This window comes from Ctenocephalides felis, unplaced genomic scaffold (assembly GCF_003426905.1).
Source record: "Ctenocephalides felis isolate EL2017-DRISC unplaced genomic scaffold, ASM342690v1 CF-g0.4_SCAFFOLD_01886, whole genome shotgun sequence".
In the NCBI taxonomy this organism is placed as follows: Eukaryota; Metazoa; Arthropoda; class Insecta; order Siphonaptera; family Pulicidae; genus Ctenocephalides; species Ctenocephalides felis.
In genome coordinates, this window is record NW_020538040.1 from 120,364,920 (window position 1) to 120,383,163 (window position 18,244).

Sequence of the window (18,244 nt, forward strand, 5' to 3'; positions counted from 1 at the left end):
GACGTTTGTTCCGAGATTACCGGCCATGTGGGGAGTTATCTCCGAACAAATGTATGTTACCCTGTTTTGGAAAGGACTACTATTTTTAGCGAAAAAAAGATGTCGCTACTAGTTTCAAAAAACGTCAAAATTACTCGCTTAGATTTTCTCGCCATCGCCATTTTGTATCAAAGTTTGTGGTTCGATGTTGTTGTTTCTGTAATTAATTGTATTAAAGTAAGCATTTATGTGAAATTTAATATGGAAAAATGTAACGAACCAATTTGTGGTAACTTCAGAAATAATATAAAAATGCATTTCTTTCCGGCTTTGTGAAGTGAACAAATTAGAAATGTCCAATTATATTTCACAGAATAGTTCTCATGTCTATAGTTCACAGTGATATAAGAAGAGAAAGACAATCTGATATATGCCCAGGAGAACACTCTGCAACTCCAGTGGAAAGGGTAATAATAATTCTGAATATTTTAATACCATTTGCTATTACGACTTGATATTAATTACAACATGTTATGTTTATTAGATGTTCACAAATTGCAGCAGAATGTAGTGACTAAAATGGCATGTAAAATGTATGACGCATCCATTATATGTTGAGGGAGTTAAGAAGGATAGACAATGCAATAATTTAAGGTATAAATTGCAACAGAGTATAAAATGCTCAGAAATATTCTTAACATTCCAGCCAAAAGGACTGCTGTTCTATTGAAACAATCGAATCATAAGGATAGACAATGCAATAATTTAAGGTATAATTTGCAACAGAGTATAAAATGCTCAGAAATATTCTTAACATTCCAGCCGAAAGGACTGCTGCACTGTTCTATTGAAACAATCGAATCATAAGGATAGACAATGCAATAATTTAAGGTATAAATTGCAACAGAGTATAAAATGCTCAGAAATATTCTTAACATTCCAGCCGAAAGGACTGCTGCACTGTTCTATTGACACAATCGAGTCATAAGAGATTCAAGATTTTGTAGAATGCAACTTTATTAATGATTGATTGGAAAGCAAAATAACTATCAAATGCAAAGTTAATGTTAAAGAAGAATTACTCATAAATGAATTTTAATTCTTGGAATTTAGTTTTCTATAAATTTTGATATCAATATATATATTTTATGTCTGTAGGATTTAACTTTTTAAATTCGTTCATTATTTGTCATTTCTTCTAATTATACTATTCCATTATCTATAGTATATACTCTATATACTACATACTTAGACTCTATACTTTTCTCTTTTATATCATATTGCTATTAGTCATTAAGAAATTAATATTAGTCAGTTCGTGTAAATTAATTATACTTATGAAAATTTTTACAATATTTCTGTGTAGTTGTTATATATTCTGATCATTCAGTAATTTATATTGATCGTTCCTTGTAAATTTATCATACCATTGTGAATACTTTTTTTAGTTACTTATAATTGTGAAATTATAATACTTATTATTGTGTATATATTGATTATTACATTTATAAAAATTTTAATTGTTATGTAAAAATGTTTGTGATATATATGAAAATATATTTTGTACTTCGTATATTTTTTTTCTCATTTCCAATATAAGAAATTATTTAGGTTTTCTTATTTTTAATTACGTATGCGAACCATATCTAGGAATAATACCAGCGGTTGATTTATATACTGAACAAGTGCTGCCTCCTTTAGATCGCTAAAAATATTAAAATGGAGGTAATGTCAAATGGCCTCAGATAGCGATCTACTTATGTTTACTTAACTATGATTGCGCAGTTAAAATAATCGAAAAGTGCTCATGCCTTCTCGCTTGCACCAGTCTGTCAAGTTGCGCAAAAAACACCCCACAGACGCTACAAAATACATGTGAAAGTCGCAGGTTGCGCAAGTATACAGTTACGTCTGGGGCCGGCTTAAAGCCGGCCACAGACGTAACTGTATACTTGCGCAACTGAATGAATGCGCAACCAGGCGTATTTTCACAGCGCCCACAGACGGTTCAAGTTTATGTTCAAGTACTTGCGCAAGCATATCACAAATGTCAAATAATAAATGTCAAAACATAACCTAAAAATATATCTTTTTTATTAATTTATGTATTTACAGCATCAGAAGAGAATTCAAAGTGTTCAGAGGGCTAATTTAATAACTTTTAATTGTCGATAACTTCATAAACTTGTATTATGAATTTGCTACAAAGTAAAATAAAAACGGGATATGTGCTGCCACACGCGGCCGACGAATGAACTTGCCGACATGAATAAATGCGCAATTAAAATAATGAAAAAGTGCTCATGCCTACTCGCTTGCACCAGTCTGTCAAATTGCGCAAAAAACACCCCACAGATGCTAGAGAATACATGCACAAGTCGCAGGTTGCGCAAGTATACAGTTACGTCTGTGGCCGGCTTAAGAGTGACAGACGATGTAATAAACTAACAATATAATGCATTATTCACTAAATTTCATTAAATATTTTTATTAATGAGTAAAAAAAGTATAGAAATTATTCTTGTAGATTAGGTGTGATGTATATTTAAATCCGGCAATGTGTTTGTTGATTTATATTTCGATTTGATTGTACATTTATTATAATATAATATTATCTAGTATATTTTTGTTATTATTGTATTATTACAAAACATAATACGATTGTAATACCAAATTTAGTTTCAAATAACCGATCACTAAAATTCATTAATTTTCATTTCAAATTTTGCGCCATTAATTTGAATGCCAAAAGCAGGGCCCTCGCGTCTGAGTGGAGGACCCTTTAAGTATACCTTCTGAACATAAAAATCGGGAGAGAGAAACGTCTATATGTATCATACATCACATTCTAATCATAATTCTATTAAGGGGGCGTCCATTAATCACGTGTGCGAGTTTTTAAGGATTTTTGGACAATACCTCCCCTTGGTGATACATGGTGATATTCCCCCCCTCCCCCACCAAACATCATGTGTATTTTAGTGACGTGATAAAACTGTAAAGTTTTTGATTTTTTTTGAAAATGATTTTTTTTTAAATCAGTTAAGAAATAAATACACGTGATATCTTACTATACCCCTCCCTGCCCACGAGATATTTCGTGATTTTTTGTCAAACCCTCCCTCCCTCTAAAAACCTCACGTGATTAATGGACGCCCCCTAAGTTAATACAACTTCAAATATCCACGTGCATAGGTCCATTCATGTTTGTGTCAGCTGCAATTTTTCAGAAAAAATCTAATTTTGCAAGGCAGATTCCTTGGGTTCATGTTTTATTGTTATATAAAATTTATATGAACTATTTGTTAGTAGATAAATTTACCTAAATTTTCATAAAATGTATGTATGAAATTATGATTCAAATACAAGATACAAAAAATAATTGCAATAATATTTTGTAATGTGGTGACAATGTATTATATACTATTATTTCATTAATTTGGACATTGCTTATTTATGATCACTATTGTTGATGATTTTCCTTTTCCCATATATTACGTAATATTCTGATGATACGTACGTATTCTGATGATTAAAAAAATATATAACTAGTTGTAAGTGGTGTTTTGGCTTCAGGCAAGTTACATGAAAATGTAACTTGCCGTGTAAATAATCGAATTAATCAATAATAAATAAATTATTTATGAGTTATTTATAAGTATTCCGAGTGGATTTATCACACATTATTCAAGCACGTATCTAATACAACTCGGAGTATTTTCTAAGAGCAAAACCAAAATTCAATTAATTTTTATAATTGTACTAGTTTTTGTATGATTATAATGGTTTAGTAAGTTCATTAAGATCAAGTATTATATCCCCATACCAAGTAAAATGTCTAATTTTAACAAACGTCAAAAAAACGCAGCTATTTTTTTCAAATTTTGATGATTTCTTTAAATTGAACGACATGTCGTAAGGCTGTAATATTTTAGTATGGTCTCTTAGACCACGATATCTACCATCAAAAAAATCGACAAAAAATATTGTTTCATATGATAATTACAAGAAAGCGGCCCAGCCGACTTTTTACACAATACCCAACTAATTTTGAAACCGATTTTGAATTTTCAAAATCAATTCAGTATGATGAGCTAAAACGAGGACAAAAAATTTTACACTTTTTATATAGAAAAGGGCCCGACCGATCATCGCGCAAAACATATAATCGCTAGCCCACATCGAGATACGTCAAATAGTTTTTAAATTTTTGAAATCGGTTTAGGCATTTTTGAGAAAACGTCCCTGAAAGGTCTAATTTTGGCAAACGGCAAGGAAGGTACTAATTTTTGCAAACTTTTACAAATGTATAAAAATCAAACTACTTGTCGTAGAAACGTCGTATATTTTAGTAGGATCTATAAGACCATATCTATCGTCAAATAAAATTCATAAAAATCATCGTAAAAAAAATTTCAACACTAATTACAAAAACACAGGTCGCACAAAATTGTGGACTACAACGTGGACGAAAATTTTTATACTTTTTTGTTAAATATAAAGAAACGGCTTGGCTGATCGTCGCGAAAAACAGATAAGCGCTAGTACTCATCGAGATAATCGGTTCAGCGGTTTTTTAGAAAACGTCGACGAAAAGTAAAAAAATCGGCTCACATACACACACACAAACATATACTTATTCCAAACTTGGTCTCATTCGATTCAGAATGGCTTGAAACGTCGAGAAAACATAAAATTAGCAAATCGTATTTTGTCGCAAAAACAATAACTTCTCCTTCGGGAAGTTGACATATATATATATATATATATATATATATATATATATATATATATCACATTGTGAGAGGATAATGCCCTTTACGGTTTTAATTATATACTGTAATTCATACATATTTGTAAATCTTAAAAAAAATGATAACTATTAAAAGTTATTTTAATATTATGCAATATCATTATATAATGATAATGATAATGATATAATTTTCTGTTCAATATCCAAAGCATATATAAAACTCAATAATGTTATTATTTTCCATAAAAATCTGTTCGATTTTTTCTAGCTTTATCGCTAATGATTACAAAATATTGACGTCGGCGCATAAAACTAGTATAGACTATATCCTTATGAAGTCTAGGTCGTCAATATATTAATAAGGAAGAATGCGTAACAGAGACAGTCATATATTTAACGAACAATTTGCTAACGCGGTCCTGTTCTGTCTGTCAGCCTGGTTGCGCATATAGGTCCGCGATGTCGCTACAACGTGATAGGGGCTCGTTGGTCGATGGGCTTCGTGCGCGGCGTAAAATCAATACAACGCGCCAATCTATCGATTTTTAACCATATCTCACTCCAATTCAGTACAGGGAGAGCTTCAGTTTTCCTCAATCACTCGACTTGAGATCATCCACTTTCGCATAAATCATATCGCGTCTCTAAATAAACTTCGTGTATTTGTTAATTTTAAATTATACTTACATAGATGCACGTGTCTTGCAGATCATAACATTACCACGAGCACGTGCAAAATTCAATTTCGAAGTGAAACAGTATGCTTGCTGCACTAAATTAAATATAGAATAGTGATGCGTCACAATGCGTGAATTCAATGTGAAATTTGTTTACAAATATCAGTGCATACGAGAAAAATAATTTAATTTATATTTAAGCATCTATTTACGAAGATCATAGCGTGTGTCAGTGACCTCGGCATTTGAAATGGCTGCAGTTGAACCACCCCTTGTACCTGATAATTATCAACTGAAATGGCATTCATTTGGCTCGCATCTGCATTCTTCTGTTGCAACTCTTCTTAAATCGGAACATTTTGCAGATGTCTTTCTTTGCTCTGGGGAAGGTCACTGTTTTCCCGCTCATCGCTTTGTTCTTAGCTCATGCAGTCAATATTTTAGCGGAATTTTTGATAGGATGAAACAAACTCAGCAAAATCTTCCCATGTATGTAGTTCTTCCTCCAGAAATCAGTACTAGAACGTTAAAAACTCTTATACGTTATATGTACAGTGGGGAGACAACAGTGTCCAACGATATTTTGGATAACGTTCTCCGTGGTGGAGATGCATTAAAAATTCGCGGTCTTTGGCGACAAAAAAATGATGGACCTTTTCCAATGGAAGCACCAGCTCAGCAACTTGCACATACTAACAAACCATCTCGTTTACAGGAAGATATAGCTAAATCTCAGAGCAACATGAACGCAGTGCATTCTAAAACTAAACAAGTACCTAAATTAACAATTAAATCTGGGAAGTCTTTTGAAACGATAAAAAATTCCTTACCTCAAACAAAAAAAAATGAAACTACACATGTACCTATAAAAATCACCGAAAATCACAAATCTCCTGCAACAGAAAGCCCAGTCAGCGAAAAAAGACCGCGATTAGAACCGAAAAAAATTGAAACGTTATTACAAAAATCTCAACATGATGTAAACTGTGATAAAAATGATAAAACAAGAGAGTATCTGGTGATAAAAGATGAGCCAATAGATTGGGAAGATTATATCGAAAGTCCAGTAGTGCAAAGTGATGAATTTCGCACTGAAATTACGATAAAACCTGAAATTCTTTATGACCCAGCCGAAGACGCTGACGAAGCCGATACAACGGAAGAAACAATGGAAAGCATAGAACCAGTCTACTCACCGCTCACGTGTGAACTCTGCGCTGAGGTCTTTGCATATCCTGCGGACTGGGTGCGACACATTGAAGGACATTCGAGCTTGGATGGACAGACTGATCAACCTGCGCGGAGGCAACGAAGAGGAAGGAAATGCGATGTTCGTGATATACATGCTTTTCATCTTATTCATAAAATTATTTTGCGCCGAAGAATATTCGTTTATATACATGGTTAATAATAACACTACATGTTTTATTGATAAAATCACAAGATGGAACTATTTTTCATAAAAATTCTTCGAGAAATTCGAGAAACATGAAAATTTCACGTATATTTTTTCCTTAATTGTAGATGACATAGTTTATATATACATGTGTATATACATGTATATATATATACATATATATATATATATATATATATATAACAATAATAATAATTTGTTATTGTTCAGGATGAAAACGACACTGAGAATATAGCGTCATTACGTTGTGATTTATGCTCAAGGTAAGACTATTTAGTTATTTATATTTTTATTTTATGAAATTATGTACAAATATATATTCCTAAAAATATTCAAACATGTAAATTAATGAATATGGTGCGGAATTAATTGGAACCACATAAATATGGAACACAACTGTCATTTTTTTTTGTTAACGTCAGACTGTTTCCTACGCCTGCGGAATGGGTCCGGCACATCCAGAGCACGCACACCGAAACGGAACTGGCCATGTCTAACAACAGCCTACCGCCCCGGCCGCGCACCAGACCGACATACAGTGACGGCACCGTGAATAAAACGTGCTCCGTCTGCCAGAAGAAATTCCCGTCTCACGCCAGCATGGTCATACATAAACGCACGCATACTGGTACGACCACCTAATTCAACCTAACATTTTCCTACCTAAATTAAGTCAACTCGTCTGGCTCACGGACATTATTTTAGGTACGTTTTCATGAAGGATTCTAACAGATTAAACAAATTCAATTTGGAAATAAACATATTATTCATGCGGATATGCTCTAGCGCATATCCTAACCCAATTATATACATTGCTATAAAAATCCTTGTTTGCCAATTATGATAAAGAAAAGTTGAAGATCACTAATCAAAATTAAATTTTGATATGTTTGAAAAATTTCTAACAATCGCTGCAGCCATCAACATTGACTAAAAGTGACTAAAAATTATTTGCGAGCCAAACAATAGATCATACAGACTTTGGAAAAAGAGTTTTTTTAAAAGTATTATGAACAGAAAATTGAATGTCTACTATATATATATATATATATATATATATATATATACATATATATTTACTTATATACAAAGAATTTGGTATTAGAAGTGGAACGAATATTAAGATGTAAATATGAACACCCTACACTTAGGTTTGTAGTATTAGAATAAGGTATATCTCATCTTAAGTGTAATGTCTTACAGTAAAATGTATAGTTATTGTCACATTATAAAATACTAATTATAATTTATGTTTAAATACGGATTAACTATCAAGTTCCTGTGACAAAGCTTGACACAATACCTATTAAACATATAAAGTGTGAGTAAGAATGTTTAAAAACCAATTCTAAGTACTTATAACTAAAGGAACTTTCTTTTTGTATACTTTATTTAACAGCTATCAGAATTTAGAAAATGCTATGAGTTATTGTGCTTATGTTTCTATTCACTCACACAGGTATACATATTCACACACAGTCATACACGCACACATAAATAAATCGGCTGATGTTTAAAAATTACAATAGTATCCACTCCACTGAGAGATCAGTCTGGTCTTTATCAAATTTGATCTGTCTTCAAATCAATTGGAACTTTTCTTTTGAGTCTCCTAGATCGGGGATCTTCAATAAGATGTTTCACTATTTCATTGTAATGGGATTCCCAAAATGGCGATGACTGGTACTGCTAATTACATCTTTCACAAATGGTATGTTCAAGTCGTCATGAATAATTTTGTTACTGACCCAGCACACTACCTTGGGGACTCTTGCCTCAATCAAGCAAGCTGATGAAGTTTCCGTATTTACTTTAACCCTAAACCATCTATTTTGAAGATACGATTCCAACAAATTATGATATTCAATTGGGAGTGATGATTTTATCTTATACACTAATCATTTGTGTCATTGTTTATCAAAGGCTCGATTTACATAAAAAAAAACTGATGAACAAAATTGTTTTGTTTCTAGTTTTGTGGATGACGATCACAATTCTATGGCATTGCTGAATCGTCGAGTGTTGTTTTCGAAAACCAAACTGGTGGTCTGGAATTACGTTAGTATTGTTTTGTATATGTTTAATCAAAGACTTTTGATGCCACTGGCAGGAGATTATAGGTCGGTAGGATGATACATTATATGGGTCGTTACCGCTTTTGTCGATCATTTTAACTATTGAAGTTTTATAATGTATTGGCCAATACTTTAGCCTAATTATATGTATAGTAAGATAAATCCCTTTTTTGACATTTCCTTCAACAGTTTCGGTGTAATTGTGTCGAAACCAGCGGATTTTCTAGTTTTTCAGCCGGTTTCAGCCTGTTCTTAATCGGTTTCCAGATAGAGTTATCATATCGATTTAAGCTTTGTACATAATTATTAAAGTTTTTCTCGTTAAGTTCTTTAAGCCGAAATTTAAGCTTATTAGTCAAGTTGTTAAGAATGTCTATGCCAGAAGGTAGATGTGTATGCTGACATTTGCGCCTAGCTTTACAGTTTTCACTCAAAAGTTTTTTTATTTCAAGTGGAATAGTATTTTTTTTTAATAATTTTTACAACTGTCCTGAAACGGACAACAAGTAAAATATTTGACATGAAACTGAAGGCGTTGGCAAAATACAAATCATCTGACCATTGCCAGTGATTTGTCGAAGGTCCTATCTATTGTTGATTAATGCCGAAGAAATTTTCTTTTTAATCGGACCCTGGTAGAGTTGTTCTGAAGTGGAATAGAATGTTGTTGATTTTGTTGAGCTGGAAGTGTAGCAGCTTAACAGCTTCTAGCAGAATTTTGTTGAATGTTGCAATACCATCTTCTGTTTGGCGACTTGTTTTGAGTTTCATTTTTAAATTAGTATTTTCCTCATTAATTTGGCGATATAGCTCCCAATTGATATTAGCAGAGTGAGGTAGGTAGGTGTACCTGTTGAAAAGTTGGAGAAATCATGTCGGAGAATTATCGCATACAGTTGTTTACCTTTTGGATTTGATATCCTTGAGCCCCAGAGAGGATGCTTACTGTAAAAGTCACCGCCAGCTATGAACTTAGATCCAAGCATTGAGAAATATTCGTAGAATTGGGAAGTGTTAATGATATGTCGAAGTGTACTAATACTAATTCCTAATTCATCAGTTTCGTTTTGACAGAAGTTGCTTGAATTTGTTCTTTCCTGAAATTTTGCAGCTCATAGTGAACAATAGCAGGTTTTATTAGAATCGCCGCGCCCCCGTTGGCTGTTACTAAAGGAACAATGATAGATATTTTTATAATGTAAACAAATGGAATGAACGCTTCACATACTAAATTCAAAAAATGTGAAAAAAAATAAATTGAATGAGAAATTAAAATATTAAGTAACTAAAAATAATATTCAAAAAAAGTTATAAATTGTTAATAATGTTCATATATGAGTCGTGTAAAATATCTGGTTCCGTTCTCAGATTTACGCTGTTGTTTATATGAACTATTTTATTTTTTTAATATATTTTTATTGTTACAACAGCAATCGGAACTACTTTAACCTCACATGTCCTATAAGCTGTTTGTTGAAGACTTATAAAATAACGTATCATGAGAAGCAACCCATATCGGTTTACCATTCTCCTATGTGTGGGGATTTTTATATTAACTTTTATGTCTAATAGTTATCATATGATCGAGTGTTGCAGCTATGCCTCGTGCCTTAAGGCAAATTGCTGAAACTTCCCGTACCGTAATTAAAAATTCGAGAAATGAAAATAATCAATAATTATTTTAAATAACTTCAAATAGATTACTGTAAATTTATGTAAAGTGCTTATTATATTGGGCGACCGACGAGAGTTACAAATAATTTATGTGTATGTTTACAAGAAACTTGTTCAATTTTTTTTTAATTTGATTTTTTTGAAATTTTTTCAAATTCTTGAAAATTTTTTGGAATTTTTGAAAAAAAAACGATTTTATTTAATTTTTTGAGATTTTGAAAATGTTTGAAAATATTCGTTTTTTTTTGAAAATTTTGAAATATTCTCAAATTTTTGTAAAAAATCGTTTTTTCTTAATTTCGATATTTGTTTAAAATTTATTGTGAAACCATTTTTTGCACACTGTCTACACAAGCAAAAGGTTTTTTGAATTAATTCAATCGGATGATTCGTTCTCTCCAAAACAGCATGACCATTTTTACACCTGTTGCTCTCCATAGGGTAGGGCGGGGCTAGTTGAGCAAATTTTTACTTAAACGGATGTAGCTCATCAATGAAAAGTCTAAATAAATTGCTATACGGCTTAATGGATTTGTTGTTTATCGCTTAACAAAAGTGTTAATACTATTTTTTGATAATAAGTAAAATTTAAAAGCTACAGCTGTTTAAATGCAAAAAGTCAAGTATGCTCAATTTACCCCATAGGTGGGGCAAGGGCAAGAAAATATAATGAAATCATAGGTTCAATGTCGATTAGTGATGAAATAAACTAAGTTTTTAATAACCAGTTCTATATTTATAGTCTTTATTGACAGAGAAAACAAAACTTATAGTAATTTTCCTTGAATAATTAACCAAAAGTAGAATCAACAAAACAATATCGTATCTTAGGAATTATTTTACCATTATATTCAATATTTTTTGTTTCAAATCATTATTGCTTTATATTATTACTCATAGACTTAGCTTAAATCTTAAAAATAATAATTAATTTCTGGAAGTTAATGGTAATTGTCTTAGTGACAGAACAAGTTTAGCAACTATGCTCAACTAACCCCAACTCGGAATTTCAAAATAAAAGTGAGTTTATAAAAAAACCGTGAGAATCATACCCAGAATCTCTGTGCATATTAAAAGTACTATAATTATATGGAAGAATAACATTTATCTGATTAAAAATAAATAACATTTGACTGAACCAGACGAAAACTCGTGATGAATTACTTTTTTACTTTTCGGTCTCAAAATAAACAAAACGCCCGTGAGTCTCACTCATTTGTCCAGCGGCCACTAGCGATCGCGGGATGTTTATTTCTCCCAAACCTCTATCTTTCCGCCATATAATGCCTAAACGGACGGTGAATAGTTTTCGAGATATTTCTATTGCTCAACTTGCCCCTATGCTCAACTAGCCCCGCTCTACCCTTCCTCCAAAACGGGAAAATTGTCTTTTGCAAAAACGCTTTGCGATCGAGTACGAACCGGATGATTTTTCAATCATACAAATCGGTTATTCCATACTGTCGAAAATGTCAAGGACATTTGTTTGAATCATATAAATAAACTTCAAAATTAAAAATCTTGGTCCAAAACCCAAAACAATTGACACAAAATGTGTACACATCATTAAAATATCTATGAAATATCTGATAATTTGATGTGCATATATCTAATGAACATTTTTGATCGCCAAATGGCATTTTTTTTAACTTTTTTTTATTGAGAGTTCATAACTACTGGACCTGCCTTTCCAAAAATTTAAACAGTTCCCGAAGGAGAAGTTTATGTTTTTATCAAAAAATCCGATTCGCTAATTTTATGTTTTCTCGACGTTTCAAGCCATTCTGAAACGAATGAGACCAAATTTGGAGAAAGTATGTATGTGTGTGGGTGTGTGAACAGATTTTTTGCCGTAAATCGATGTTTTATCAAAAACGGCTAAACCGATTTCAAAAATTTAAGCCATTCGATGTATCTCGATGAGGACTATTGTTTGTCAGTGTTGTGCGCCAAGCCGTTAATTTATAAATAGTAGAAAAGTGAAAAATTTTGCGTTCATTTTGAAAATTCAAAAACCGTTCGAAAGATAATGGTTGGGAATCGTGCTGATTAGTTTTTCGTAGAGATCGACCGGGCCGTTTTCTTGTAATAATGTGTTAAAAAAATGTTTTTCGTCATTGTCTTCTAGATCATGCTAAAATAACACGGCCCTACGACAACTCGTTTAGCTTTAAATATTCGTCAAAGTTTGCAAAAAATAGTATCGTTTTTCTGGCATTTGTCAAAATTACACATTTCATCGACGTTTGCTCAAAAACGCCTGAACCCATTTCAGAAATTCAAAAACCATTTGGTGTATCTCAACAAGGACTATCATTTTTCAGTTTTGTGCGACGATCGGCCGAGCCGTTTCTTTATAACTTGGAAAAAAGTGTTAAACATTTTGTCCACATTTAATCTCATACTACCGAATCGATTTAAAAAAATCAAAAACTGTTCAAAATATATTAGTTAAGAATGATACTGATTAGTTTTAGGTGAAAATCTACCGAGCCGTTTTCTTGTAATTACCTGTTGACAAAAAAAAATTAAGCCGATTTTCATGGAACTTTTTTGGCGATATATATCATAGTCTTATAGAAGTTACTGAAATATTACGGCCTTACGACAAGTAGTTTAATTTAAAAGTTTGAGAAAATAAGTAGTTTTTTTGACGTTTGTTAAAATATAAATAAGACTATTTACTTGGTATAACTATAGAGTACTTGGTTTTAATGAACATACTAAACCATTAAAGTCCTACGAAAATAAGTTCAATTATAAAAATTATTGACTTGTGAAAATTTGAACCTGCCTTTCCAAAAATTTGAACAGTTCTTCGTTTAGTCAATATAAGTAAAATGTTTTTTGAATTATTCAAATCGAACGTTTCATTCTCTCAAAAACTGAATTACCATTTTTGGTTCTTTTTGCCCCGTATTTTCGAAATCAGCACATCTCTTTATCAATACGAATTGAATGTTTTTTAAATGATTCAAATCGGTTGCTTCGTGTTCCCGAAATTGTCGACGAAAATTTGTAACCGCACACAACACATACACGCACACACAGACATATATCCATTTTTTTTATAAGGTATGCTAAAATGTTCAACGTAAAGATATATAAAAATTTTCAATTTCGATTTTTTTGCGATTTACCCTACGAGAAAGTTAATTATGTAGTGATCTACAACCTCACGTAGAATAGGTGTTAGAACTTTGTCTTCTGGTTTCTTATCATGGTTATTTTATTATTATCTGATTCTTGACACTCTGAGTGTAGTGTGTTCATATTTAGATTATATAAATATATATAATATATATATATATATATATATATATATAAGTCTAGTAATCGGGCATAACATCAGTAAAAAACATGAATTTCTTTCAAAAATTTATTTTAAATCCATACGTTTCGGCTATAATCCTAGCCTTCATTCAGTGGAAACTAAAAACTAAAACAATTGAATTAGAGTAAAAATAAAAAATAAAAAGAGTAAATAGTACTTACAATTAGTTAATCTTAGTGTTACATTGGAAGATTTTAATAATCCATGGTATCAGGATATGGTAATGCACTACACTTTGTATTATAAACATTAAACTTGAAGTTACACAATATTTTCACAAAATACTAATTTAAAAAATCACAAATAGATAGTGTGTTGTTCGTAGACTGGTTGAAGATATAATAGAGAAAAGACTTTTTAAAAAATATTTTTACCCAGATTCTGCACATGTGTGGAACGAATTGCGAATCCTTTGCGCGGCGTTTTTATTGTTTTGTGAGAAATTTGGAAATACTATCTGAATAAAAGAGATTTGTGTCGCACAGCGTGTTAAGTTCATTCCGTTTATTTATTGTTTTATTGTTATAAATAGTTTAAAAAGATTCTTCTATAATTCTTCGTTTGAATAAATTTTGTTCGAATGGTAGTACAGTCGGGTTAGAAAAGTCCATATTGTGTTTTAAAGTATAAATATGCTCCGCAATCATAGTTTTAAATTGTCTCGAATTTTTTTAATTGTTTTTATATTGTTGTAAACGTTTAATTAAGTTCTGGCTTGTTTCTCCTATGTAAATTAAATTACAATCTAGACAATTATTTTGATAGACGAGATTTCTAAGTCGTTCGATATTAAAAGGGGTTTTTGTTTTGGTTGTGGGGAAATCAAGTAGGCTAGACTTGGAGAAAAAACAATTGGACTTGTCATTTTATTTATCATTAATTTTTATAATCAATAAATTTTATATATTTTTATACAAGTGGAGTTTGTACTTTCATATTCATAACTACTCCCACATTGGTGACCCCGACGTGATAGATGAAGACAGAGAAAGAGCATTTTTTGAAGATTTAAAAAATATAGATTTTGATGCAGCACCATAATCACTGGTCTTCAGTGACTACTTATAAGGTACGTCCAGTCCTCGGTTCATCGTAGTTAACACATTTACTACCTGATACCGGACTTTCGTTGGTATACCCATTTGGTATACCTAGACCTCAGTGTTTATTGCTGACACAAAAGTTAATTCCAAGCCTAGACCCTTGGGTCATGAATTGAATGCACTATCAAATGGTCAAATCTCACCAAATCGTCTTTTGATGCATAAGACTTAAGACTGCATCTTGTCATGTCGATGACTCTTTAATACGCTTTCCTTCGAATCGCATCCGATTCCAGAATACGTTGTATGATCCAAAGGGCTAAAGAAGTCAACAATATTATTTTAATCATTGCAAAAATTCATATTCTCACAGAGCGCCATCTGTTTACCCAAAATATTGTTGAAATGAAAATTAATACAGTAGATCGATAAATTCACCACATGATTTATATTCAGAACCATATGCAGAGAATTACTAATTGACCAGTACCACAACACTGCTATAATCTGCTTTCCCACCATATTTTTATAACGTGTTTCCCTGTATTTTTTAAACTGTGAGGTCAACACTGGGCAGGGAGTGTGTGCTAGATTTCGAGAAAAAGCAATTGAACTTGTCATTTTATTTATCATTAATTTATATAATCAATAAATTTTATATATTTTTATACAAGTGGAGTTTATACTTTCATATACATAACTACTCCCACATGTTAAAAATAGTACTAGTCGTTGTACTAAAATTGTTTACAAGTCGGAGTCTAGATTTATAAAAAAGTTTTTACCAAGGAACATACAACTCTTTAATGTATGGCAAACATATTACACCAGAAAGAGTTTCTGAGTCAGGTAAATCGTTATGAACTGTGGAATTGTCCATTTTATTCAAAAGGTATGTTCGTCTGTTACTGGTTACGGAGTTTATAAGTTTTAAGGGATAGGAGTTATCTGTTAGAATTTTTGTAATTAAATTGATGTTGTTGTCCCAAAATGTTTTGTCCGATAGAAGTAATGCGTGGTCAGTTAGATTTATTATAGTATCTGTTTTCATTTTGTGTGGATGGTAAGAAAAATAATTAAGGTAACGTCCAGAGTTAGTTGGTTTTTGGTACCAATTTGTTATTAGTTTGTTATCAGTAGTACGTAAAAGTTTTATGTCTAAGAAACTTATCGAGTTCATTGTCTCTAATTCTACTGTAAATTTTAATTTTTTATTGACGTTATTAAATTGATCAATTATCATAGTGACATCATCACTAGGGATACAAGTGATAATGTATTTTACATAACGGTAATAAAAAATATGTTTATTGTAATTTTTAAAAATTGTATTTTCAAGAAGTTGTAAAGATATTTCTGCTAGAGATGGACTTGCTGGGGAACCCATTGGCGCCCCAAAAGTTTGATAATAGAAAGAGCCATTAAATTCAAAATAAGTGTTAGAGACAATGAACTTGACAATTTCTCTGAACCAGTTCTCTGAACATACCTTTTTTTAACTATTTATAACAATAAAACAATAAATAAACGAAATGAACTAACGCTGTGCGACACAAATCTCTTTTATCTAGATAGTATTTCCAAATTTTTCACAAAACAATAAAAACAACGCGCAAAGGATTCGCAATTCGTTTCACACATGTGTAGAATATTGGCAAAAATATTTTTTAAAAAGTCTTTTCTCCATTATATCTTCAACCAGTCTACGAACAACACACTACCTATTTGTGATTTTTTAAATTAGTATTTTGTGAAACTATTGTGTAATTACAAGTTTAATATTTATAATACAAAGTGTAGTGCATTACCATATCCTGATACCATGGATTATTAAAATCTTCCAATTTAACACTAAGATTAACTAATTGTAAGTACTATTTACTCTTTTTATTTTTTTATTTCACTCCAATTCAATTGTTTTAGTTTTTAATTTTATTTTTAGTTTTCACTGAAGGCTAGGATTTTAGCCGAAACGTATGGATTTAAAATAAATTTTTGAAAGAAATTCAGGTTTTTTATTAATGTTATACCAGATTACTCGTATGTCAACATCAAATTCAGAATCATACAATATATATATATATATATATATATATATATATATATATATATATATATATATAATAGATTGTCAAATATCTCCCTTCCGCCTTTTTGTATTATAAACCAAGAGCAAAAAAGCGGAAGGGAGATATTTGACAACCGATAAATATATATATATATATATATTTATTATTATAAAAATTAAAAATATAAGCATAAGTACAATATTTAAATATTCTTCTCGGGCTTGTTAAATATCGTGAGCTTGTTAAATTATCAAATCATATCATATTTGAATTATCATATATGAAAATTATTAGTACGAAGAATAATATAAATAATAAATATATTTTTTGTAGGTGAGCGACCTTTTTTATGTAGCCTGTGTAACAAAGGGTTTAATGTTAAATCTAATTTACTGCGGCATTTAAGAACATTGCACGATCAAATAATTAGCCCTTCTACAGTCGCGGACGGCGTTAAATCAGAAGCGCAAGAGCAAGACATGATGGAAGAGGAAACGCAAGAAAACGGATAATATTGAATGGATATGCAACATAAGTATAAATAATTCCGATATTCTAAATTATTTTTTAATAAATTTGTATGTATTTTGGTAAGTATTGTATGGAATTACACATTTGCCGCACTATTTTATCTTATTTACTACGATCTTTTCACAGATCACACTTTCCAGTAGTATCACCATAAAAATATTTTTATGACTTTATATAATAATGCTGTATAAATAATAATGATGTGAGCATTTAGGTCCAAACTCTGAACATCATTAGTTACCTCTCGTTTTACGTAATCGTAATTGTATATGGATTCTATTGAGTAGAATTATTATATTCCAAATTTAGATCTGTTACTGAAATTCGAATATGTAAGTTCATATATTCTTAATATAATTAACTGATCATTTAATTTTGATAATAAATATTTGTGCATTAATGAATATATGCTAATGTAATTGAATAATGAATGTATTTTTTCTCAATAAATTTTTTTGAAATTTATACTATTTATTTTAATCTATTCTAATCGTTTACCTTATCTAACCACCGGGTCAAAAAAAAACTTTTCTTTGCTTAAGGGGGTATTCTTATGTAGAAATTCCAAAAATTCGTTTTTTAACTTCCTGTAGGGTAAGTTATAAAAATCGCAAAAAACGAAAATAAAAATTTATATATTTCTTTAAGTTACGTTTCAAATCTTGGTACGGAATCCAAAAAAATTGACACAA

The 18,244-nt window shown here is 31.0% G+C and overlaps 1 protein-coding gene across 1 annotated transcript; it reads left to right on the forward strand.

The window, feature by feature from the left end:
• The first annotated feature begins 5,659 nt into the window (after positions 1 to 5,659).
• LOC113375817 (zinc finger protein with KRAB and SCAN domains 4) lies at positions 5,660 to 17,533 on the forward strand. The gene is made up of 4 exons (XM_026615766.1): positions 5,660 to 6,739; positions 7,037 to 7,089; positions 7,249 to 7,454; positions 17,355 to 17,533. The coding sequence occupies exons 1-4, from the start codon at positions 5,660 to 5,662 to the stop codon at positions 17,531 to 17,533; spliced, it is 1,518 nt and encodes a 505-aa protein (XP_026471551.1).
• The last annotated feature ends 711 nt before the right edge of the window (positions 17,534 to 18,244 follow it).